Source organism: Amphiura filiformis, chromosome 9 (genome assembly GCF_039555335.1).
Source record: "Amphiura filiformis chromosome 9, Afil_fr2py, whole genome shotgun sequence".
NCBI lineage: Eukaryota > Metazoa > Echinodermata > Ophiuroidea > Amphilepidida > Amphiuridae > Amphiura > Amphiura filiformis.
Genome location: NC_092636.1, coordinates 39788724 through 39815961, shown reverse-complemented (window position 1 = coordinate 39815961; position 27238 = coordinate 39788724). Strand labels below are relative to the sequence as shown.

Genomic DNA, 27238 nt, shown 5'->3' with positions numbered 1-27238 from the left:
CCGCCGGGATTTCCCGATATCACGATTCACGGCCTTGTTTCTTGTTAAAATTTCACTTCACAAAGCAGTATTACTGTGCATTATATTAAATATTGAAGTAAATTAGGCCATAATTTGGCATTTTAGGGGTTCAGTTGCTTCAAAAATGATGTGCATTATAATGCAATTTGAACCTAGAAAATTACAACATGACATGCCGGTTTTTTTGTGTAGCATTTTAAGCGATACAGTATACAAATTGAATAGCAATACTACAGAAATGAGTCGCAAAATGCGATGCGATAGATACTAATTCCAACACTGCCAATACACCATTTTCTTTTCTGAAATATCAACAAAATATGAAGGAAACTGAAAGGTTATGTCCATCTTTGAGATTGTGTCTCCTATTGGAGTTGCACCAAATTCCTTATGCCCGTGCATTAAGAACTTAAGATTGGCCTCTCTTGACATGAAAACACAGTGTCTAGCTTATTCATTGTAGGGATAGTATGCACTACACTAGTAAATATTCTGAACAAGCAACAAAAATGGGGAATAGTGTAGACAATAACAAAATAAACAAGTTTTTCAATACACTTCTTTGGACTGTGTCTGAACTGTATTAATTTTCCCAACAAACGACTCATCTCATTTGATCCTGCCGCAACTGTTGACTTAATGCATGACATTTAATGATGGTTACCGACTCGTAGAAGTGAGACTGATATATTACCTGTAAGGCAGTGTATACGTTTAATATACCTCCAAGTAGGTTCTCTTGATTTCATTCATTAGATTATGTTTGTCATTTAGTAACCAGATATTTTCCTGAAATCTATTCCTAATACACTGTATAATTCTGAGACTAATATATTAGTCTCCGATATAAATTATGGTCTATAGGGTTCTTAACAGCAAAAGTCATCCATTGTTGAATGTTGTGAAAGTATTAGATAAGCAAAGTTGGAATTTATATGGAAAATGTTCTTCTTTAAAATACCAAATGTCATCTTGTGCAATTTTGTTTCACTTAAATTAAATCAAAATTAATAAATTAATATCAATTTTATTTAATAAGTGAAATTCAAATCAGGTCAAAAGAAAATTGTCATGATATGATTAAGGTACTGATTACATACACATTGAGTCTTGAAACTTGTACATACAAGTCAACAACCACAGAAAATCTGAACAATGCACCCTTGCATTGCTCAACAACAGCACAAAATGAGGCACATTAATACAACCTTCCAAATTCTGTGACTCTTCTAAAAGACTGCTACAACCTTGAACACCTTCAAACCACTTGACTCCACACTTAACATATGACTTCTACAGCATGACTTCTACACAGGCATTCAACAACAGACAAAATTATTAGATTGAATGAGCTCATCTAACAAGCTTTCGCTGTCAATTTAACCAGCCAAACTGACAGCTATATGATATGACAGCTTAATAGCATTTGTTGGCTATATTACTTTATTACCGCATAGACTGTGGGAGAAAATGTCTATGATTATACTCTGATCGGTACCTAATAACCAGTGTGTATGCACTAGCATTGCAAACATGCACTGCATCCCTTACATGAAATTATGTACTTGATGCCTTATTCTAAATTAATTTGCAATGTTATGAAACCTGCCAATTTGGTACTAGCAGCACTGTAGAGTATTCTTCATAAAATATGAAAATTCATTTCCAACACACAATATTGTTTAATTGTATGAAATCTAATATAATTATTTCAACAACTACCAAGGTTGGCCTTTATTGCAATATTTAATTGTGGGTATCATATTCTCATTAAATGACTTTCATAATCACAAGGTATAGACTCTAGGCATATTCACACAGTCACAGAATTCTAGAGGATCGACGTGCTTGAGAATTCCGATTCCTACATCAATCCATGAGACTCCATTTAAGGGATCTGGAATGAGCGTTTTGAGCGTTTCAACAGTATTTTTTGTGGGACATAGCATGAAAGCACATCACACATATCGAATTGCATTCTGAATATGAAGAATGTCTTTCTGATATCAAATAATTTTTCATTTTTTGAAATTCATGATACAATACAAATTTTATGACAAATTATTAAAATCAGATATTTTTCACATTTTTGATATATAACAGTCCTCAAAGTAAATTTTATAAATCTAATGACATATTCTTAAAGTGTATCTTCATATTGAAGATATGGATATTTTCCCAAAAAGACATATTTTTATTTTGTGTTTTAGGGAAAAAAATCCATATCTTCAATACGAAAGGTCAAAATTTTCAATTGATCGTCGGCTTTTCATCCCACCTACATACACTTTAAGTATAAATCATCAGTATCAAAATATCAATTTTTAATGATTTGCCATAAAATGTGTATTACATTGCTAATTTCAAAAAATCAAAATTATTTGATATCAGAAGGACATTCTTCAGTATTCAGAATGCAATTCGATATGTCTGATGTGCTCTAATGTCCCACAATAAATACTGTCCAAACGCTCATACCTCTTCCCTTAAGACTGGAATCCTTGAGTTTTGCGATGCCTGATGACGTCAGCTTTGGAATCACAACCGGAAGCTTTACTATGGCCTATCTAGCTGTGTGTTGAATTGAATCATATTAAATATAATTAAACCAAGGTCATTTGTTAAGCTCAGCACTCAAGAATCGCAAAATGGCTCATTTACACGGCAGTAGCACTCGAGAACCACTTCAGGATCACTCGTAGCAATAATGAAATCCAATTAACAGAAAGTTCTTCTTGCCAAAACCAAATATATTTTACTGACCTGACAGTTTCGCCACCTTGGTCGAATGCCATCATCGGAGTGATGGTACTTGATCCTTCCTTCTGGTTGATTGGTCACCTTCGACCAAGATGGCCGAAACTGTCAGGTCAGTAAATTATATTTGGTTTTGGCAAGAAGAACATTCTGTTAATTGCATCACACAAACCTAATGAATTTCTTCAAGAATAATGAAATCCCGTAAGTTTCTTGAGGATATATTTTAAGACAAAGATATTGGAATCCTTGAAACAGTTCACACAGTAGATATCCCCCAAGTTTTTGCTCAAGAATGGCATTGCTTTACAAAAAGTCCTCCATGTGCCTACTTTCTTAATGAGCATTGATTAAAGCACCTTCCAGACCTGTCAGTTCTTCGGAATGGAACAGCTGGTTAAACAGATAAACACACAAGCTGACAAACCGTTTACCCTTACCATGTATGAACATATACAATCCATTACCAGTATAGACAGTCACTGAGACAGACAAATATACACACTGACAGAAATAAACACACCGACAGACAAATAAACACAATTTTGACTCTTGACATGTAAAATTTAAACCTTGCGATATCAGAGTGGGGAGGCAACTCATTAAATAGGTTAGAACTGGTGTTCCAAGTTTGTATTCAAAAGCATTTCACATTACCATTATGAATTTCCATGAAATCCCATTTCACTCTATTTGTAGGACAATTTGAGCAATTTCTCCATGTGGGGACAATTTAGTAGGAATTTGGTTCAAAATTTACCCATATTTTTTGCTGTTTTGAGAACACCTTTAGGAAACTACCCACCCATATTTTGACAAAATGAACTTTAGGCATAAAAAAGTTAAATTTTATAGTGCAGAAATGTTCCTAACTTATTGCAATAAAACCTTATCCATTTCCCTTATTTTTGATGTTGTTGAAAGCCATCCCTATTTTTAGTTATCATGAGTAGATCTAATCATGAGCTATAATGTTTGCAATCTCAATTGAAAATATACCCTTTGTTCTAAAATTTAGAACGATCATGCACTAACACATAGTCAATATTGAGTTGGAACACCCGACAACAGACAAATAAACCACAGAGCTGCAAATTTGGTGGGTATCAGAGAACTGATTCGTATAACGATTGTCCTGAACTTAGCTTGGAAGAATCAAAATTGAATCTCCTAAAATCATGCCTATTCCACACAAAGTATAGTTACTTAATTCTCTTCATTCTTGCCAAATAAGTTTCATTTCATTTAATTCCGCAAAGTCCACAAAATTGCACCCCTGAACAATGTTTAAACTTACCAATGTAAAATTCATAACCCTGAGAATCCATATTGTGAGTGAGATATTAACAATGACAATGGCCATCAGTATAAGTATAAGAAGATATACACATCTTTTTCTCCATCCATAGATACCAACTTTATACACTACACTCGGCTGTCGACTTCTGATAGCTGATGAGGCTGACGACGGCCCCGCTCCTGGGGTAAAGCTGGTATAACCACCAGCTTGCCCTCCACCCATCACTTCTAATTGACTGGATTCCTCTGAAATAAAGAAAGAAAGAAACTTAGATTAAATGACCTGGTAGCTTTTCATTACAGCTATATAAGTATTTTTTTTTTTTTAATGTGTTTGTTCTCATAGAAACAAACACACCAAACTTTTGCCTGTATTATGCTATCCTTAGATATCACACCATATTACACCAATATATACTGGTGTAATTTTGCCATCTTCGGTAGATAGCACACACACATCTGGTGTAATTGTGTTATCTTCAGTAGAAAGCACACCAATATACTGGTGTCATTTTGCCATCTTCAGTAGATATCACTGCACACCAATATACTGGTGTATTGTATTATCTTCAGTAGATAGCATTTTGTGTTATCTTTGGTAGGAAGTACCGTAAAATGGGGTAACTTTGGGCACTTTTCAGAGTTTTTAAACCACTGCTTCCAAACAAAACCAATTGTATTTCGAAGTATCTCTTTTTTATGACATTAGGGTTCCCTTCTACACATTGAAGTTGAAAAAGATTTTTTAATAATTTTGTAAGGGTGCCCTAGGGGTTAAAAATAGCCTGACCAAAGGGCAACTTTGGCCAGAGTATTACATTCCATGAAGAAAAAAAAAAATTTAAATTGATCTTCGCTGTATATGGACAAGTTGTTGTTTTTTGTGACATTTGGGCTCTACAAAATTAATCAAGCACACATCCTTGCTCACAAATATCGATTTTTATTTTTTCTGAAAAAAATGTAAAAAAATTATCAATTTTGGTCAAAAATCCTGATTTTTTCAGAAATTTCTAGGAAATTGGACATGAGCGATTATTATTTCTTTCAAACATATTTCTTAACAAATTGACACCAAATATGACTAAAAACAATATTGCTGTACGAAAATATGACCATTTAAAAAAATATATTTGATCGACCAAAGTTACCCCGCTGACCGAAGTTATCCCATTTGACGGTACACCTCACTAGTGTCATGGTACTATATAATTTAGAGAATAAACAATAGAAATTTTGTTCTAAGTTTCCTAGCTTTATCATTTCATTGAAGATGGGCAGATTTAAGTAGTGGATGCCTGCATAGCTGGTGTTCACTATCATGAAATAAGTTACTGTCATAAGACTCCCCTTATTCTGAAATAAACAAAACGTGTTTACAACTTACACCTTCAGTTGTGCCTACTGCGATTTCATGCATGTATGCACTAGGCCTACACCCACAACGCATGCCTTGACAAGCATGTTTTGCATTATCAATACTCGTGATGATGTAGTCATATACGAAGTGATAGACAACACCCAAAATCATGCAATTGTACAATTAGATTTTTGCATCTATAAACTAGCCACTGAATAAGATATGTGTTATCTTTTGTAGAGAACACACCTCACTGGTATTCTGGTGCTCTTTTTTGTAAGCATATTTCTGAAAACAGCTGACTGCAGCTTTAGATACAGGAAATTCAACCTCATCTTGAGTGGATCACCAATATTTGTTTTCCCATGACTTTAAAATACTCTTATATGATGTTTATCATCAGGATTCTAAAGTAAAAAAAAAAAACAATTGTACAAATCGTGCATATTTCCTGCTGCAATATCAATCTCCCAGTGCCATTACAGATTGGATCAAAATTTCCTTTTTTTCATCTCTCTCTTTCTCTTTTCAGACTCTAGAGGCAACTTGTTTTGTTGATTGTTCCATTTCCTATCATCTCTTGGCTAGCATCCTTATATCACTTTGTTATAAACTTGTAGTTAACATATATACGGTACTTAGAGCGCAAACATTTTTTTTGCAAGGTGTTTATAATCATACCTGTCACATTTTCTGATTTTAAAAATCCTGCGAAAATAATTTTGATCTAAACTGCAATATTGCTCACAACTGCAAAATGTGTCAAAAAATATCACTTTTGTATGATCCCACTATACAATACAGTACTCCGCCTCCATTCATGCTACGTTTTAACATGTAAAGTCAACCATTTCTAACATCTACATCGCCTAGCTAGGTAAATAATATAAAATATGCTTTAAGTCTTCTCTCATGATCCGCTCCAATTAAGATGATAATTTAATTATTAACATTATATCTACCTACACAGCTGACTCCTTTACATGGGAGACATGCTACAGGGTGAAATGGAACCAGCATCTTCCATTAATGCATGCAAGCACTAAAGCATTGTGAAGAAATTGGTTAATTCTTGACTTTTAAGACTCCCACTTTACTTCTTTTTTTACACACCTTCTGGGCATTTTCAGTATTTTGTAACTCAAATACAAAGAATGTTAAATTTCAAATATTTAAATGCAGCATTTTTATACTTATACTTTCAGTATAATTTTGATGATTTTCACATATCAGGTTTCTGTCCCCAGCCCATCCGCTATAAACAGATGTTGAAGACTATAAAGTTAGAATTTTAACACCACAGTTTAGTGACTGCTATGAATACATTTTAAACACTCTAAATTATATCACAATATTTAATGTCATGTTCTCTACCACTTCTTAACATATCTAAGGATAAAATAGAATGACTTAACCCCCTGAGCATTACCTGCCGATCTAACATTGTCACTGATTGGTATCTTCATTTTAATTACTAATCAGAATGGAACTTTGCAAATAATTCACCCCCAAATTTTTGTGTGGTGAAATTATTCTAACAATGTTGCTGATTGGTCCAATTGATAATGAAAACTTCTTTTTGACCAATAGGCAAGTAGTTCTCATGGGGTTAATAGCTTTTACAATTTAAATTTACAAGTTTAATGTTTAATTTTTCGGCAATTTGGTTCAATAATTTTGCCATATCTAAAATCACACTCAAATAGAACATTGCATTCCCTTGAGCAATTACTTTGAGCAAAATGATTAACTCGAAAGCAAATTATTCAAACCATGGTAGATTTGGAATTGGGCAAATGGACCATAAGACTGACCGGTCAGCCATTAGCATGATCAGTCCCATGGACATAAGCCACATGTGTGTACATGTATCTCATACTGCATCTTTCAATACTAATAATACTGGGTAGGGTGGAGATGTGGAATGACAGGTTCAGAGAAAATACACTGGTGATCGCCAGTGTTTTACTCTCTCTGCAAATTGGGTGCACCAAATAAAGTAAGTTAGCACAATTTTGGCTCAACAATTCTTCAAATTGACTAAATGTAATACAGAATTGCAGCGAGCAAATATCACTGCCAGGCCAAAATCACCACATACACATGTACTGGTGATGATTGCACACAGTAAAGCAGGCTGCTCAACTAATATTTCAGGTGGTTTGCAGGTAAAGGGACAACATGTGCAGCACAAATAGAATGAGTGATGACCGTGTGATGTAGAGCAGAAAATGTGGTATAGCCTGTAAATTGAATAACACAAAACGAATAATGCATGTTGATGTTGGGTGCTCTGTAGAAGGGGAAAAACAATGAAAACAGGAAATTGTGATGAAATGACTGGTGTCTGTTTCTGTTGATGTGAACTAATTTGAACAGTAATAATAAAAAAGGTAAAGTCATGGCATGGCAATGCTCACGTGACAAATTGCCCATCTCTTTTTCTTAGCGTTTGGGCCAGACTCCCCTCAATTAACTTGTTGTGGGATTTGTCACTCTTCACACACAGCAAGCCTGTTTTACCTTTCCAACATCTATTATGCCGGTACCCATTTATACACCAGGGTGGGGAGATAATAGAGGTTAAGAGCCTTGTCTGAGGGAGGGCACAACACGATAGCACCACCACAAGGGTTAGAACCCGCAACCTTCCAATTATGAAGCTGAGCCTGTACAATTATATTAGAAATTTCATTTGAATGAACACAGCTGCCAACAGGTTGAAATGTGCGACTGCGGTATGAAATGGAAACACAGGACTCGTGCACATAACAACCAAAAATACAGGCACCAACCTAAAAAGTAGCATCTTTGCAAAACAATACATAACTGGTGAGAAGTTGAGGAACCTACATATCATTTGGCTGGTTTATCCTATGCAATATCACTAGTCAGCCTATAATAGATCCAAGAAACACATTGATTTTGAAAAGTAAAATGTGTCCTCCACATGATTTGTTATCATGCACAGAGTGTACCTTTGAATTATCATATTCTGAGTTCCCTTTTAAAATGCCCTTCTTGTAAAATGATGCATGCAATGTACAACCTAAATACTGGTGTGCAGATGTAATTGTGTTATCTTAAGTATAGATAGGAGGTATTGTCATCTTCAGTAGATAGCAGATTAGCCACCAATAATACTGGTGTAATTTTGTTATCTTCAGTAGATAGCACACCAATTATACTGGTGCAATTGTGTTATCTTCAGTAGATAGCACGCCGATATACTGGTGTAATTGTGTTACCAGTAGATAGCACACCAATATACTGGTGAAATTGTGTTATCAGTAGATAGCACACCAATATACTGAAGTTATTTTGGTTATCTTCAGTAGATAGCACACCAATTATACTGGTGCAATTGTGTTATCTTCAGTAGATAGCACACCAATATACCGCTGATGACAGAGTATGGTTACTCTGAAATTATTCGGACAAAAACATGAGTGTTGTTGAGTAGTTTTAACCTTTTCTTTGATAACAGCAAAACAGTATTGAAATAAAAAAATAAAAAAATGACATTGGGTACATACACTATAGTAAAAAATTTCATTTGAATGAACACAGCTGCAAACAGCTCTATGTGATCTAGACACAATCGTATTTCAAAATACAACGCAAGCACACATCCTTGCATCCTAAATGAAAATACTAACCAAGTTAGATTCACTTCCATGTTACGCACACGCAGACATTCATCACACAGTGTACGCGGGCAATCAACCTGCTCTTGGCAGCTATGTTTGTTTAAATGAAATTTTTACTACAGCCAGATTCCTGCCAGTGAAAATTTAACAAAATGGTGAATATTCAGCTTCCCTTTAACTTGCAAATATCATTCTATTCTAGCCCCAGTAAACACTAAGTAATTTTCCAGCCCATCCTCTCCCATAGTCCATAGGCAAGTTGATTTACCCATGACCTAAGGAGACTTTCTACTCTGAAAAAAGAACTAGACTATCTTTAATACAGCAACCTCAAATTGATCATTGAAAATTAGTACTCCAGGGAAGGGAACTAGTAATATCAACATGAACAACGCAAGGTTGACTTCTGTTTCAGACTAAGTAATTCAATTGAGTCAGATCGGCGTAAGATAATTCTGTAGACCACAGTATATTGATTTTGCAGATATCATCTAGGAAATATGGCATGATAAATGAGTTGTTTGTGGCTGATATTGATTTTGAGATGGAGCCTAACAAAATGATCAGAAGCCTTATGCATTTGAATGTTTTTCAATAAAATGCAAAATAATCAAATCTCGGGCACTGCAGTTCCAATGCCACTCCAATTTTGATGAGGTTTCTGGCATAGGCCTACCTCTAGTGGATGCTTATTGAAACAAATGAAACAAATATAAAAATTTTATACACATACATTATAACTACAGTGTATCTGCAAAGTCAATATAATTTTAAGCCCAAAAGTTTAGATGATAATTTTTTTAAGGAAATTTGACCAAATTAAGGGATCTAAAATGAGCGTTTATTGTGTTTCGACAGTATTTTTTGTGGGACATGAGAGCACCTCGGACCTATCGAATTGCATTCTGAATCTGAAGCATGTCTTTCTGATATCAAATAATTTTCATTTTTGAAAATCACAATATAATACAAATTTTATGACAAATTATAAAAATTTGATATTTTTCAAATTTTTGATATATAACAGTCCTCGAAGTAAATTATATAAATCTAATGATATATTCTTAAAGTGTATGTAGCAGGAGGAAAAGCCGACGGTCAATTGAAAATTTTGACCTTTCATATTGAAGATATGGATTTTTTCCCAAAAAGACCTAATTTTTTTTTTTTGTGTTTTGGGAAAAAATCCATATCTTCAATACTGAAAGGTCAAAATTTTCAATTGATCGTCGGCTTTTCATCCCACCTACATACACTTTAAGTATAAATCATCAGATTTATAAAGTTTACTTCAAGTACTGTTAAATATCAAAAATATCAATTTTAATGATTTGCCATAAAATGTGTATTAAATTGCGAATTTCAAAAATCAAAATTATTTGATATCAGAATGACATTCTTCGTATTCAGAATGCAATTCGATATGTCTGATGTGCTCTGATGTCCTAAAATAAATACTGTCCAAACGTTCATACCCCAGCCCTTAAGATATGCATGTGTATTGTCATTGTATAAAAAATGATAACTGTCACTTTAAAAATTCAGTGAGGGGGGGCTTATTAGGGGAGATGAAATGAAAAAAGAGAAATTAATTTTGCTTGAAAAAATACATGTACTTATTTTGCGTAGATTGTATAAGACAGTGTCAATGGAGTGATGGACATATGTATGCTAAAATGTCATTAGCCAATGCTGACGCCATCATGAAGAAAACATACTTAGGTTTTTGCAAGGAAAGTCATGGATGTACAGGAACTTTTTAAACTAGGAATATACTATATAATATTGTCAATGATAAGCATGTCCTGCAAGAGAAGAATGTATAGGTAATTGGGAGTGTAAGGCCATCTTATCAAAGACACTTGCTTGCTTACTGGGCTTGCTTAATACACCAAACACCAAAATAAACCAAAACTAGTAGTTGCCATATTAAAGGGAAATAAAGCAATGATTGTGTGGAGAATTTTTTTTGACTGAGAGTATATTGTTAGTATAAAAATGGTCTGCATAGAGAGTAGACTATGTCATAGTCTATTTTTGATAAATAAAAGCATGTTATGATGAAAGCATTCAGTTGAACTCGAAATTATACTGATATTTATTACATCAAAATATATACTAGTATAAAATTGTTATGAAAAAGTTTATATAATTGTATTAGTGACAGTAAAAGTAAAGTGTACGTATAGGCTTATATTATTGAATGCAACATAAATTATCATAATGTCATAATTGTATTGGCATTTCACTGAACAATTCTGATTTTAAAATCTGCAAGTTTATTAATAGCGAAATTCCAGGTTAAAAATAGACTATGGACTTCCAATTTTATACGGGATTTTGAGTGGGCAAAGTCCCTGACACTCACACTGTCAATCACACTTGTTTTTCAATCAAATTTGACCGCAAGCAAATACAAGCTAATACAATACGCGCTCATGCACTTAGTGACGCGTTCATGCAATTACACAACACAATGGCGGCAGACTTGTGTACCATGTAGTTATTAATGGTAATGATAGGTACCTGGAGGATTTAAACCATAACGAGATCTGGGCGACCAATCACAAGCCAGATCCATTTAAAGATGCATTACATCATGGCCAATTTTAGTAGGCCAGATTTCCGACAATCTCATCCATAGAAGCTCATAGACAGCCGTGTTAAGCATCTCTGACCGCAATCCAATGTCAGTAGTCCACTTGGGGAGCTAACAAACAGAGGGTGTAGGGTGACTAAAAAGATCAGATGTGAAAATCTATCAATTGTGCACACATTAATTAATAAATCAGAGTTTTAAGCTCAAATACAATACCCAGAGTATATGCAGAATGGGCAAGTGGACTACGGGGTAGTCTACATAGAGAGGTATGCATGCATAGATGATCAGATGGTGTAAATGGCATCGTATCAAGACACCTGCCTATGACTGCTTAAGACACCAACATAAATCTCTTAACTCTTCCAATTAAGTAAAAATAAATTAATCATGGTATGGAGATTTTTTTTGATAAAAACTTATTGTCTATCGTCAGTAATAGAAATGGCCAGCATAGAGAAGCATGCAAAGGTCATCACAAAGTGCAAATGGACTGTTCCAATTGAAATACTTACACTCCTTATGGAAGACATCTGTATGAACGATTAAGATCATGTCTTCCATAGGGGAGTATGGAGTAGTACAATAGCATCTTCTTAACCCTAACAGCCTTAAGGATTTTTGGCGACGGGGAGGGAAAGAAGGAAGGAATAGAGAGAAATCAAAGAAAGAAGTTGTTTGCTCTGGGTGGGATTCGAACCCGAGACCCCTCGCATGCCAAGCACTGGGTTGGCGACACTTTACCACGGGTGTTGGGCTTCGCTGGTCAGCGAAACCGTTCCTATATATCACTTAGGGCAATTGGGTCATCACACCATGTGGGATGCAAACACGAACAGCGCATATATCAAGTAGTATTAAGTAGTACCTGGTACGGTTAGGGTTAACAAAACACCTGCCTTTGCCACCTTCTTGATTGCAAATTACCAAAAAACCACAAACACACTTGTACATGTCCAATTTTTTAATGAAGCTTGCACAGATCTGAAAGAACCAACTAGGCTAGCTGTTGTCCACAAAGGTATAGCATAAACCTCCATTTTTAGACATCTCACATAAATTCCACTTGTAAGTGAAATTACAAATGCTTGTGTGAATCAGTCTTAAATTTGTCTACATTATCTCACATATTTCTTTCAATTCTCTTCCATACTAATTTTCTCCTACTGTACATTGTAAATACCCTTTAACAATTCCGCTGCTCTTGATTCCTATGCTCTTTATTCAACCATGCTCTTCATATGTATAAACAGTATGATGCAATTGCTATACCATATTTATGTAAGTGTGCATAATATTAGATTCATCTTGCCGCAAACATACCATACCTTAATGTCATATATGGGACACAATGCACACATATATTAAATTTATTGGTGCTGCTAAATAAAACAAAAATATACCACATTCAATTTGTTTTAATTAAAAAACCCTGTGCTTCCGTAAATAATTTCTGTGGCCATTTATTAAAGGTATGCAAGTCACACTGCATTACTGTGTTACAAAATTTAAAATCTGTGTTACAAATGTACGATTTCCGTGATTTTCTGTTTTTAACTATAAAGCACTAAAAAGCAAAATCAAACATGTTTTTGATAAAACATTTTTCTCTGTTTTATTTTGCAAATCAACACAAAAGTTAGACATTTTACACAGTTTTTCACTATTTTGTGGCATTTTCAAATTTCCGTAAGCAAACCCCGAATTCCATGAATTTTTCCATTTTTCCATGTGTGAGTATCCATCACAAACGGTCTGTAATGACGGTAGGGCTTGTTTTGAGATATGGTCTATTCAACTTCTCACAAAACAAGATAAAACAAAGGATTTTTCAACTCTTGAACTGAATTTTTACTACCTTTCAAACAGGTAACAGGGACATGTATTACAGTGTATATCACTGTAAAGCTTATTCGGAGGAGAAATTGCCTGTCCATTATATCAGAAAATAAAAACGCAGACATTACACCCTATTTATGGTGGATGGTTACATACAAAAACAAGCTAAATATCCATTGCAAAAGGCCAAACAGCTTCTCTTCAACTTCATATGTTTTAATCAAATTTTCTGTTTGCTCAAAAATTCAGAATTTCTCTTTCTCCCTCAACTTTTACATTTAAAAATGTGTGTTTTCCAGAAAAAATGTGTTCCTTCTTTTCCTTAAAAAATGTGTTCCCTGAATTCCCCTGGAATTTGGGGAGCTGCACAGATAATTAGTGGATGTCACACTCTAAGTGTGAACAGGTTTGTACCAGGTTCAGCTGCAACTGATGGCCTAGTTGATGTGATCTGATTGTGATGATTCACCATGGCAGCGAAATTACAGCGCTTTGAATCCTCCAAGATCTGGAAAAAGGTGCTATATAAATCTGAAATTTATTTATTATAATTTATTTAATTCCAACATTTCTCCTGATATTCATAATGATTGGCCCCTTAGAATGATACTCATCATGAGCATTGCACATTAAAAAGAGTGATCACAAAGAGGATTTGCTAAAACAGAAAATTAAAAAGAAATCAATACTGTGCAGCGCGATATTTTCCCTGTATCCATTTTGTGCAATTTGAACTGTTCAGAGCAGTTTTATGGTTTATTTAATTCACAATTATTGCAAACAGTTACACATTGAAGCGTATGAGTAAAAAATAATTTTTCAGGCTTTTAATTCGTTGTTCAGAAATTAGCCCCAAAATATGTGAAAATTAAAACCTCACAAAATTCCCTGATATTCTGTATCAGACTTGTGCATTTTGGTAAAGATAATGGGTCATATGAGGGCTAATGTTTAGGGAGTTTGTCAGTACGAGCACTAGTAGCTTTTGAATGGAGCTTCATAATTATCAACACTGCCGTTTTCTTCCATTTTGCAGTTATTTTCATGAATTACTGGTAATTCCATAAGGCGACACACAAAAAACCACACATTGTTTTACAGGCCTGATAGACCCCAATTTTGCACTTTTTTTTCAAAACATGTTTGCAAAAAATCATCAAACTTTACCAGATTTTTCAAGCTTTTAGGATATTTTAGCCTCCAGAAAAAAATTCTTGACCGACCCTACTTAAAAAGTCCATCTGCTCATTTTTTGTTGGTTACACTAATGATACTTTTATTGGCTTACCCTTCACTTTAAAGCTATTCCAACCAATTGTAATTTTGTTAACACTTTCAATGAGATCACTGATACTACCCTTGAGGTTATACAAGTTCACAGAGAACTAATTAGGTCAACCCGATACATCATACATATATGTATTTCCTCCAGGAAATACTGGCAACAAATGGCTACACAAGTAACACATCTACTTATTACACAGGAACCAAATTGCTACACAAATACAATTTGTCACATATATAAGATTATCCTGTGCAGGTCATCAGGTTTAATGAGTTCTGATGCGCCCGTGAATGCTGTCAAAGTGGACAATTTTCGTGCAATTCATTTTTCACACTTTGTTGATTTTCATCTATTTCACTTGTTTTAAATATCCCAAATGTTAAGCTTCTGTATGTATACTTTAGCACAAAGAAAATATATATTCACACATACTAATTTTCATGGACACTGCTTAGAGCACACCTGTGCGAAAATAAATGTGGCATGAAAATTTCCCATTTTAACTATATAGCTTTAGAGCTGCAATTCTTTCTCATCTCACCGAGTGAACTTGCCCATGTATTGTGGTCAATAACCTTCAATCTACATGTATCTCCTAGGCAAAATCGCTCACAACTAATCATTACACAAATAGCAAACACTAGTGATACACGAATCCAAATCACCAAACAAATACATTTGTCACAGGCAGTATTCTTACATTGGAGTATATAGTGTTTTTCTCTCGATCTGTTCTGTCAAACAACTGTTCACTGTTTTTTCTCCCTTTCACCACAACTTACAAAAAATGTGACTTGACAATACCATTACACCCTTATAAATATGTGCTATCTACTGAAGATAGTACCATTATAGTAAATACACCAGTAAAAAAAAAATGCACAAAAAGGTGAAGTATTTGAAGATGTACTCAAATGCTTAGTTCAAACCATTGAAAACTAATAGGATCATACAAGAGCATGATAGGATCATACAAGAGCATCATAGGGATCTAGGCTGGTGTACATGCAAATAAACAGAGTACAATGTATGTAATTTGGCTAATCCAGTTGAAATCCATATACCTGCTATGGAAGACATGACCTAAATCTCTCACACAGGGAGTGTAAATTTTGAATTGAGCTACTTCAATGGGTGATCCCATTTGAAATCTACACCCCCCCCCCCTGTATGTGAGTTTAAGGCCATGCCTTCCACAGAGAGGGTGTATGGATTTCATCTGGAATAGCCCATTGTAGAAATGGACAGGTCCTTGGCCAAGACCCATGAGCAAAATTGATCAACAATAGCACAGTGTCATTGCTGTGATATAAACCAACGCCTACACATCCACTCATAGTACAAGCACATATTGTAAAATTGACACCATTTCATATACATCACAGTACACATATAAATCCCAATTCCCCCTTTACTTGATCTGATAAATTCTAAAATTGCGCATAACTGATGCCTTCAAGCAAAGATTCCTACTATAGATAGGGTAGATTAAAATATGCTGCCTTCAACAGATACAGGCTGTATCAAAATGATTGGTACCCATCAGTTTCTAATGATTATGTACAAGACCATCACATCAAAATACAACATAGGATCCATCTATCTTATGGATAAAAGTGTATTTATGGTCATAAAACTATAAATTCTGGTCCTTTCAACAGGATCCAATGTTACATTCAGAAGAAACTCAGACTTTTCAATAAATTTCAATACTGATGGGTACCAATCATTTTGATACACTCTGTATACGTATCGACCCTAGTATACATATCTTTTGAGTGAATTGAGTCATCCATTTATAGCATATTTTAATGCTACACTTGGTTTTAGAGTGGACATTTTATACTATAAAGATACAAGTTTTCAATACGTGAATTGCTTGTTAATGCTCTTCTAAGTTTGCATAAAATTAAATATGCACATACAGGTTAATTTTCTTGGGGTTTTTTCTTGTTTTTTTGCAATTAGTAATATTAAAAGAAAGCAAAATAGTTACATTATACAGTGCAGAAAAATTAATCCTGTAAAAATTCCACTTTTGCAGTTATTTGAAGGATGTGTTGCCTCAACATTCTAGTGAACAATTAATTACTTAATACCAGTACCCTTATGTTAGACAAACAGGAGCAAATTTTATGTTTTTAGTTAGTGGGATTAGATGTTTTAAATAAAAAATTGTGTTTTTTTTTTAAGTCTCTTGAGATGTTGCCTGCATATGCTGAATGCACTGTCATCAGATTTAATAAGTTTCGGGTTTGTAAAGCTAAATGTATGACAAAATCAAAACCTTTTTAATTTTCTAATTTTGCGTGATGGTTGAGTATTCATGTAGAGTATTCTATGGTTCGCTGGAAATGTCCTTACAGAACACGCATCATGCATCTCGATACTTATAAAAGAAGACACTGTCCTGACAAACTCTTATAAAATTGACCCGCCTTTTTAAATTCAAATTCTATTTCATTCAATTTAATTTTTGATTTCTTTGACTTTGAAAGATCAAGATAAACATATTCTAATTATATGCTGATATTAAAATGACCAGAAATGTGTTTATGATATAAGATTACCAGAAATACATAAAATATGTTGATGATAAAACTACCCAAACGAAAGAATACAGAAGAAGCGTCATCAATGTGTAATTCATTTTATACCTGATGAGTTCCCCACAAATAACTTGCACACACGGTTTGCAAAGGTTATGAGTATTGACTCTCAGCATTGGTAAATCTACAGGGACTTTTGTCTTATGCAAAGAGTCAAGAATGTCACTGATGTAGCCTACAGGTACGAATTGATCGTGTAATAACGTGAATCACAAACACAGCAAAGTAGTAGTACATTCAACGGTGACACAAAATAATGTGCAACTACATGTAAAAGCACCTTAACATAACATTGCCATCCAAGTGGTTTGTCTTCATCATTTTCTGTGTGTTGTTAGAATGCCTGAAGATATGCATTATGTTGCCTCATGTATGTAATGAAATATGATGAGAGAAATCACACATGTGTAAAAGTACATTGTCATTAAAGATTTTAAGCTGTCTTAAAGGAAGTATATTTAGAGAATAAACGATAGGAATTTTTGTTTTTATTATCCTCTACCATGTGATAGATGACATTAAGGAACCAATAAAATCCAGTGCTTACAAGCCAAATCACAGCCGCTGACTAAGAATATGTTATACAGGGCTGGAAAAAATGAAAATTTCCCTGGAAGATGATCAATCAAAATTTCCCTTCAAAAAGACAAATTTCCCTCCAAATTCTTATGTATTTCTTTGTTTAAGGACCTTAATTCCCCCCTCCCATCTTCTAAATTTCCCAGGAAGGAGCTTCCCACATTCCACATTTTTTCCAGGCCTGAAGTTATATCCATTCAAGGGACAGACAAACATTTCTGCTAAAAATCTACACATTTTCTGACAAAATGCATGTGATCCCACTCAAAATCTATGTACTGTGTGTTTTGGATCATCATCATCATCAGTCGGCTGTGGAGCAAGTGAACACAAGTTCCCCGAACTGCCTTCGATGTCTTTAGATAAACAATATCATAAAGGCAGCATTGGTTATGAACAGAACAACATTTTTCTTCATATATCCTCCTGTTATTTAATACACAATGTGTTCACTGTCTTTTAGCTGAATGTCCATATCTTCACAATACTGTATCTGTGATATATTTTAACAACCTCAATACTAATTTAACCATTCCTCAACCTCACCTTCACCATTCCATCAATCAATTTCGGATCACAAACAAATCATTCAGGAATACATTGATCAAAGGATCCATGGAAAATGTTTGTTGCCATGGTTACCATACTCTTAAGTATCCCAAAGCTACCAATTTCACCTTCACATCAATTCAACATCTCGACCAACAATTTCAAAATATTCTGGAGCAATTTCCTTTAAAAAGAATATAAGCTCAGGGAACTTGCATGCCTGAATTTATAGTATGAGCCTGGAGACAAATGTTTATTTATTTATGATCAGTATCAAAGGGAAATATAGGCTTTGAGCAGGATTGTACATTTTGGTCACCTCCAAGATTCATTGATTTTCAAATTTAATATCTGAGGGTGACTAACCTTGAACATTGGAGCCAATTGTCTTCATAAATGGGATAATGTAAACATTTAGCGACTAGATAATTTGCATCATGAAATATTAATGTATGCATAATCCTGCAGGTCATTTTGACTATGTCATGGAATATAGACTGCAAATGGTAGCATCAACATGTATTGGAATTTGGAATCAGTTACTTCACAATTATTAAGCCTTTCTGTGATGATGCAGTGTAAATGGGACACACTCAAGTTGTAAGATTTAAATGCAGTTGCTGCCTCTATTAGGCTAATGAAAGTTGACCCCCAGTTTCCCGTTACATAGTTTTTCATGACTGGGTAGGTGACTGTTTCATTATTCATTATTCATTATTTTCAAACTTTCATTATCGGTGCAAAGTTAATTACGGAATGCTATGTTTTGAGGCCCAAATAAAATAATAAAGTATAGTAATGACTAAGGCTCTGAGTGAGTCCCGGGAATTCGAGTCCCGCCCGATAATCCTATTACCCGGGCAGGAAATTCCCTCAAAATGAATTGAATTTGAATGCATTTTGATATCATTAATAGAGTATGACATGAAAACTATGTATCAATTTTCAGATTAAAAACACAAAACAATGTGCAAAATTCAATTTTTTTTTTATTTTTTTTTTTAGGTCAACCATGATCCTAGCATTTAGGTCTAGGTCCAGAGACACTACAAAACCGAAAAAAAACTTTGAAAAAAATTTTTTTTTTTTTTTTTTTTTTTTGCATTTTTTTTTTTTTGCAATTTGGTGCCGGGTACCATTCGAAAAAAGTTCGGGTACCGGGAGCCGAATTTCCCGAAAATGAGAGCCTTAGTAATGACCATGCTTCACTCAAATATTTTACCAACTTAGTCTTCAAAACAAGTTTTAATTAAGCACATCTTCTTTGGAATCTTCAAATTAACCTATAGGTTGTGCAACATATGAAAGCACCAGAAGTCCATGATAGTCTTTGGAGAACCACTTTTCCATATAAATACACTGTGTCTGTGTGTTCTATTGCACACTATTTTTTACAAACCAAACTTACTCTCCACTAGCACATCTTTGGAAGCAATATTTATAATGGAAATTAGTTTGTCTACTTGCACAAACTGTTTTTGATCATTTAGGTTGCACAATAAAATATTGTAGCTGTTCTGTCAAAACTTTAATACTTGACACAGGTCCTAAAGCAGATCTTTGAAAGTAAACTTTTATACATGGAAATTGTATTGTTTTCCAATTTAGGTTGCACAACAAATGAAAGTTCGAACGTTCACATGGAGGTTGCTGGTAAAAATCATCACAGGGTACACGTGTTAATAATAAAACAACCATGCAAGAAATTGACAAATAAATCATTTTATTTATAAGTTTATTTTATTAAATACATATATTTGTAAGAAAAGCAGAATAAATTTGACTTCAAACTTTATTTATTTTATTTATTTTGATGTTGTCTATATATAGCGCGCTACATAGTGCACGGTAGAAATGCTTTCATATTTGTTCATACGCTGGTTCCCATAAACTTGGCTGCTCTCTTTGTGTTCGGTCTATCCATATAGTGGTAGGAGAAACTTAGATGCAGGGAATTTTTAGTCTCCAGTAAATGCGCCCTACGATATTGCCATTTTACCAACGTAGTTTAACCCAGCGTTTACAAAAGACTATTCGGGCCGGTCAGGGTCGGCGTAAAAGTGCTTAAAATATGTGTCGGACGTGAAAGATGACATTAAAACTATCCTTTTTTTCTTAAAAACTTGAAAAATGTGAAATAATGAAATAATGGAAAATAATGAAATATTTGATCGGCATTTTTTTCTGACCGGAGTCGGGTAACGGGAAACTGGGAGTCAACTTTCATTAGCCTTATGGAACAGTCTCTCCCTCCACACCGGGCCACCACCTCTCTCTCTTCCTTCCTTTCCTCTCATCTCATTCTTCCTCCCTCTCTCTGTTTACACCTCCCTATTTAACCAATCCTAACCCAATCACCGCCCCTCGCTTTCTCATCCTAATTCCTGTCTCTTCATTCTCACTTTCCCTCTCTCTGTCTATCTCACGCTTCCAAATGTGAAAATCAAGCAGTAAACATGGTAAATATCAGGTGTGAAGTCACGTCATGATTAAAAACAGGTATTTGCACATTCATGTATACACAAACAATAACCAGATTCCAACACCAAACCAATGAAGGATTATAATACCCCCGGATAATACCAATATATGCTGCACTAATCCTAAACAAGAACACCACTCCACACAAGCAATCCTAAACCAATTTCTTCCTGTTTTTGTCATGCACAGTATGCACACATTGGTCATGCATAGTTATCTTCATAAGACAGCAATAATCTCAGGTTTACAATCACTCGTCGCTATGTCTGGTTGCTATTCACAAAGCATGTGTGAGAAATACTTGATTTTGTCACTAATACTCACCAAGAATTTTGTATACATTCCAAACATTTCAAAGATATCACAGTGGCAATGTAAAGCTGTTCGTTAAATGTCTAATTGATGCAACCTAAAGCTCATGGCAAAGTTTCATAAGGTTTCCACAGTTTTGCTGTCACCACATATTTTTTAAGAGGAACCAGAAAAAGTGATCCTGCCTGGAATCAAACCCAAGACCTCAGGTTTACAAGACCTGCACCATAACCACCTGGCCATAAGCTCTTCATAAAAAGGCAGACTCGGCATTCACCATAATATTATAAGTGGTCACTCATTTAACCCCCTGAGCACTACCTGCTGATCTAACATTGCCTCTGATTGGTCAATTACATGATATCTTTACTTTAATCACCAATCAGAAATTCAGAATGGAGCTTTGCAAATAATTCACCCCAATTTTGTTGTGTGGTGAAATTATTCCAACAATGTTGCTGATTGGTCCAAATGAAAATGAAAACGTCTTTTTGACCAATCGGCAGGTAGTTCTCATGGGGTTAAGCCTCCATTTTATCTTCTAATGGCTAAGATTAATTGACACATTATTTTAGTTGATGCTCAGGACGTGAAAAAACAACAACTTTGTTTCATCTTGTCTGGCTACAATCTGGGAAAAAAGCCAATCAACAAAATTGACAGGAAATCAGTATGCATGGCAGGTACAAGCCTCAAGAACCCAGGTTTGCCTGTGAGGTTTGCACATCTTTGACGGTTCATTAAAACCTCTATTGAAGCATACACTGGTTGTTCAATATCCCTTTAACTCTCAAAATTACACCCTAACTATTATTTTCTTTTGCTGCAAGTTACAATTTAGATTCAATTAAGGATAGTTTAGCTCTGCAAACTCTGCAATTTTAATACTTGAATTACAATACATTTTTGCTTATCAATATTTAGACAGGATTTCGATTGACTCAAGCACATTTCATGTATCTCAATCAATTGATTCAAATTGGATTCATAAATAATCAAAGGTACCCTGCAGCATATTCTTACAATCAATCATGTGTGATAGTATAACCCAAATACCCGAATTATACAGCGATGTGGAAAGCATACACGGTATCCGGTTTCTTTTAAATCATCAGATCAACATTAATTGCTCTCTAACACTCCATTACTGCATCACAGTTTGGGTTTTGTAAAATACACCGTACAAACTTTGTAGCGATGAGAAATAGTCCCAGTTGAGTTGCATGCTGATGTATCGCATGTGTGGTGCTGGATTTGACACTCGCAATAAAGTAATTAGATCAGGAGACAATGGGATTATTATATATATCTGTTAGACTGCTACATTTGCATTTTATTTATGCAGCTTACACAAACTTGTCCCCAGACCGACTGCCACATATATTTGATGTGAGTAAGTACTTAACCAAGGATGCTATAGTAAGGTAACGTCATGCTGTAGCAATGCTTACGTGCGGAGTGCTCATCTCTTTTTCCTTGGTGTTTGGGTCAGACTCCCTGAATTAACTTGTTGTGGAAGGAGGGGGGGAGTTGCCACTCCTCCAGCACAAGGAGTCAGTTTTGCCTTCCCAGCACCATATCATGCCAGTACCCATTTATACACCTTGGTGGAGAGAGACAATTGAGATTTTAACCTCTTAAAAGAGTCTTGTCTAGGGCACAACATGATAGCACCCGCTGGGGTTGAAACCCTCAACCTTCCGATCAACGGATGCTATAGGCTACACAGTACACAACAAAATGATTTATAAACATGTTCCACACAAACCTATTGTTGGCAGAGTTATTCTGTTTTGTGGATCTCAATTTTTTTAACTTAAACCTAAATTCACCAAAATGTATTTTTTTAAATATTTTGATACACATCTCAAAGTATCTCACAAAGAAGTGCAATGTTTTAAAATCTATATAAAAACGATCCATGTCCCTGTGAACTTGAACTGGAAGATTCTGAAACATTCCAAATACCAAAATATCGTATCCCTTTGCATCGCCTGATTAAAAGTGTTTAATTTCCACATATTATTGCATAACGTCAGCCTGCTACATTAATTTTACAAATTACAAAAAATGACTTACGCAATTAGCGTAGCAGGCTGGCGATATTTCAAATCTACAATTTTTTGTAGTCACATAATTTGCTGATTTCTGGGCTATCTTTTAGAATACCCTACCATTTTTTACATTCACAGTGTATGTGTATGGGTCGTTCATAAAAGACTCCCAGTGAAAATCTACAGTGGTAGGGTATTCTAAAAGAAATCCGATTTCTGTGATATACTATAATACTACATTTATATTTCAGTAATTTTAAAGAATTTTAAGATAATTTTAAACTTCATTGCTTAAATCCATATAAGCCTATACACTGCTACAGGGAAAAAGACTAGAGACGGTACAGTCAGTTGCTATCAGTGTAGTACCTGATTATCATCTACACTTGCTGTCTTCTACAAATACCCAGACCTGCTATCTACAGCAACCAGTGTTCGAAATAAGCACTTATCCTCTTGTCCTCTTGTCCAAAAATCACTGGGGACAACCATATTGAGATATGTACTTATCCCCTGGACAACCACTAAATTGCACTCAAAAACATGACATATATTTTTGGGACAACCAAAATGTTTTGAGGACAAGCAGAATTCATGCTTTAGTTATCCTTGGGACAACCTCCATATTTTCCTTATTTCGGACACTGACAGCAACCCCCTTCACCAGGTCACTTGCCTGGTTGAAGTTTTGTCGGCATTTTCGCTCCGCTTTCAGAGAATGCCTAGATATGCGTAACTTAAAAAAATAAAGTTTTCAAACAGCACCAACACTTATTACATATTTGATTAAATGTGACACAGCCCATGCAAACTTAGAAGTGAAAATAAAAAATCTGTAGCGTATACTATACTTGCATTTGAATCTATAATATAGATGTACACGTATGAACTATTTCGCAGGTAATAGCATTTATACATTACAAGTACATGTTGTAATCCAATACAGACATACTCACTATGGCTTATTCCTACCTGCCAATGGCCACACATCCACGGGCAATTGCGACAATGCGGCGATGGAGAAACCACCACGCACTTCACATTCAAACTCCTCCATGCTTACAACTTTCCGACGGAAGCGATTTTTGTGCAGTACACTGGCCCGAAGCACTTTGCTTTTGTCACTGTTTTACACAAATCAACACTGCGCTGGTGTGCTATTGCCATGGGCATCAAACAGGTAACGTTGCACGGAACTTAGCCACTTGGTGTAAATTTCATGGTGCAATAAACTACTGTTCTCCAGCATTGAATTTCTTGATCAAATTCGAGTAATGTAAAACAAGCTTAGTTAGTGCTTATTTCTGGGCTGTTGACCAGAGAATTACGATGGGAATAAGTAATAACCTTATTCTTAAACTTCTACACAATTTCAACTTATAAATGTGTAATTTGAATTTAAAGTGATGCTTACTGATACAGTAACCATAGTGACTAATTGACAACCAAGCTGACCATAATCAAATAGTTTGGCCTTAAATTGTGAGCATTCACTCAAAGTGCTGGATAATGTGCCTCTTTCCCGGGGCCTCTTTAAAGATGCCGCATCATGTTGACATCACTGCACTAGAAGTATTATATAATGTCTGTCTGTCCGTGTGTGTGTGTGTGTCTGTCTGTCTGTTCTGTTTTGTCTCGGTCTCGTTCTCTCCCTATCTCTTTCTTAATTGATCAATCAAGTAATTACTGATCAGTGGATTGATCCCAGGGGCCACTCAAACCCAATGTGTTACCATTCTCGAGTAGAAATATGCAGGAAAGGGTCACTAATGATTTTACGCAACATCACAGACTGCGCGGACCACATTTTGGGTCCCAATTTCAGGCTCCTTTGCTAAAGAGGGTTCCATATTTGACATAATTATTGCTCTAGCCTCTAGGTGCCCTAAGTCAGTGACCATTTTGGGGGGAGATGCATTTATTATTTATGTTAAATTGAGAATTTACACAAATTTTATAGTCAAAATCATCACACTCCAAAGCCAGATGGCAATTTTATTTCAATATTTGATCAAGTTGAATTGTACAAGAGCATTGAATAGAGGCTGTTGTGTATGGGCACTTATTATTAAAAGGGGCACTAATTAGGTCGAATACCATAGGCCAATGGCACATCTGACCTCCAAATCAGATTTAGGCAGGCTTGTATACAAAACTTCAGCAACTCGGGGCATGGATTTTCTTGGTGAGCCACGAAAGGATCATGAAATGTGTAAATATATGGCTGCAAACTGGGGCTGCAGAGTTGCCATCATGTTAAGCTTGCGTGAATCACAGGGTATATCGGAGGAGGGTAGTACCCCCGGTCCAGTTTAAGCCATTAGGTGCGCCATTTTGACAAATGACACTTTTTGACAGTGTCAACATGAGGGCCTGCTTGAGGATGGTAACATATGATAGTGGTCCCCTGGGATTGATTGATTCCAAAAAATCTACTTTGACAGAAAGATTCTCATTTCTGTACTGCCAAAAAAAACCTCTTTATGATTTTTTTGAAAATCAACACCATATTAAATTGTTGTAGCTACAATTTACTCTAACAGTGGAAAAAATATCCTGTTACTAATTCAAAACTATATCCCCAACTCACAAGACGATATTTTTTATTACAAGCCATTCCCTGGCTAAGCAATGATGGTAATTTTCAACAGATAATTAATAGGTCAATTGCAGTATCGTGATTCAAGCTATCATTAATCAACCTTTCAATTAATTACTAATGCAATGGAATTAAACTAATGATAGATTACTTTTGATTATGGCATCGCTACTTGTTGAATCTGTATAAGGTCAGCAAAGGAAAGAAATTAATGAGGAGGTGGATGGAGGACTCTTGACAATAAAAGGCTATCATGATCAAGAGGCAGATTGGGATATTTCACTGTTACATAGAATCCACTACTTACAAGTTCTCCCTATCGCTTTTTAAAGTAAATCGAAATTTTTTTTTTATGAAATGTAAAAATGTAAAAAGGTATGTGTAGCCATATTTATTATACACATCTGGACCAATTTATAGCATCACACATCATTGCTATCAGTCGCAATGGTTATGTAAAACAAAAAGCCATTTTAAAAATGGCAACAGAGTCTGTATTATTTTCATTATTATGTCTATATGTATTCAGTACCTAGAGGCTGCTAATAAATTTAAATATTATTATAAATTTATTATCATTATTGTTATTGTTATTATTATTATTTTTTTACTATAATTATTCGGTCAGTATTTTAATTTAATTTTCTGTAAAAATTTGGGTAGGTAGGGAGTGTTTCTTCCCCTCAAAATTGTTCACTGATGTTTACATGCATTCTCTTTGCCCATAAGAACAAATTATAACATCAGAAAATGTTGGCAAATGTGAGCCTCACTTTGTACCCTGTTAGACACAATATTATATTGAAACTCATGGGCCTCAGACTTTCAAGCCTGTAGCATACACAGTTTGCTACCTGCTTTGCCGGTCATGTTCCAGTTCAATGTTTATTTGTTTGCAAATTTACTTCTACTGGGTGAACATTCACTTGTCTGTAAAGAGTAGTTTAGCTGATAGACATCAATATAATGGATCTCTTTTGGTAAAAAAAAATCAATTCTTTCAACAATTTGATTTCCCACTGTCAGAGAAACCAAATGACTCATCTAACACAAAATGCTTAGAAATTTATATTACTTTGGCCTACTGGATTATAAATAAACGATAAACTAATCATCCTGACTTCAGCAATCTACACACATATTTCTCTGCTAGTGTCATGGCTCTTGATACCAGAAAAATGCAGGGCTTACCATGTTTTCGGTAATGAATGCCCTGGCATTTGTTAAAAGCTATTTTTCAATCAA

At 34.9% G+C, this 27238-nt stretch overlaps 1 protein-coding gene across 2 annotated transcripts in view; it reads right to left on the bottom strand.

Moving 5' to 3' along the window:
- Positions 1-27238, bottom strand: part of LOC140160982 (zeta-sarcoglycan-like) — a 91811-nt gene that overhangs the window by 33049 nt on the left and 31524 nt on the right. For both annotated transcript variants that reach the window (XM_072184339.1, XM_072184338.1), the window contains exon 2: positions 4076-4323. In XM_072184339.1, coding sequence (XP_072040440.1) covers positions 4076-4300 — 225 coding nt within the window. In that variant the 5' untranslated portion in view covers positions 4301-4323. The remainder of the gene's footprint in view (positions 1-4075; positions 4324-27238) is intronic.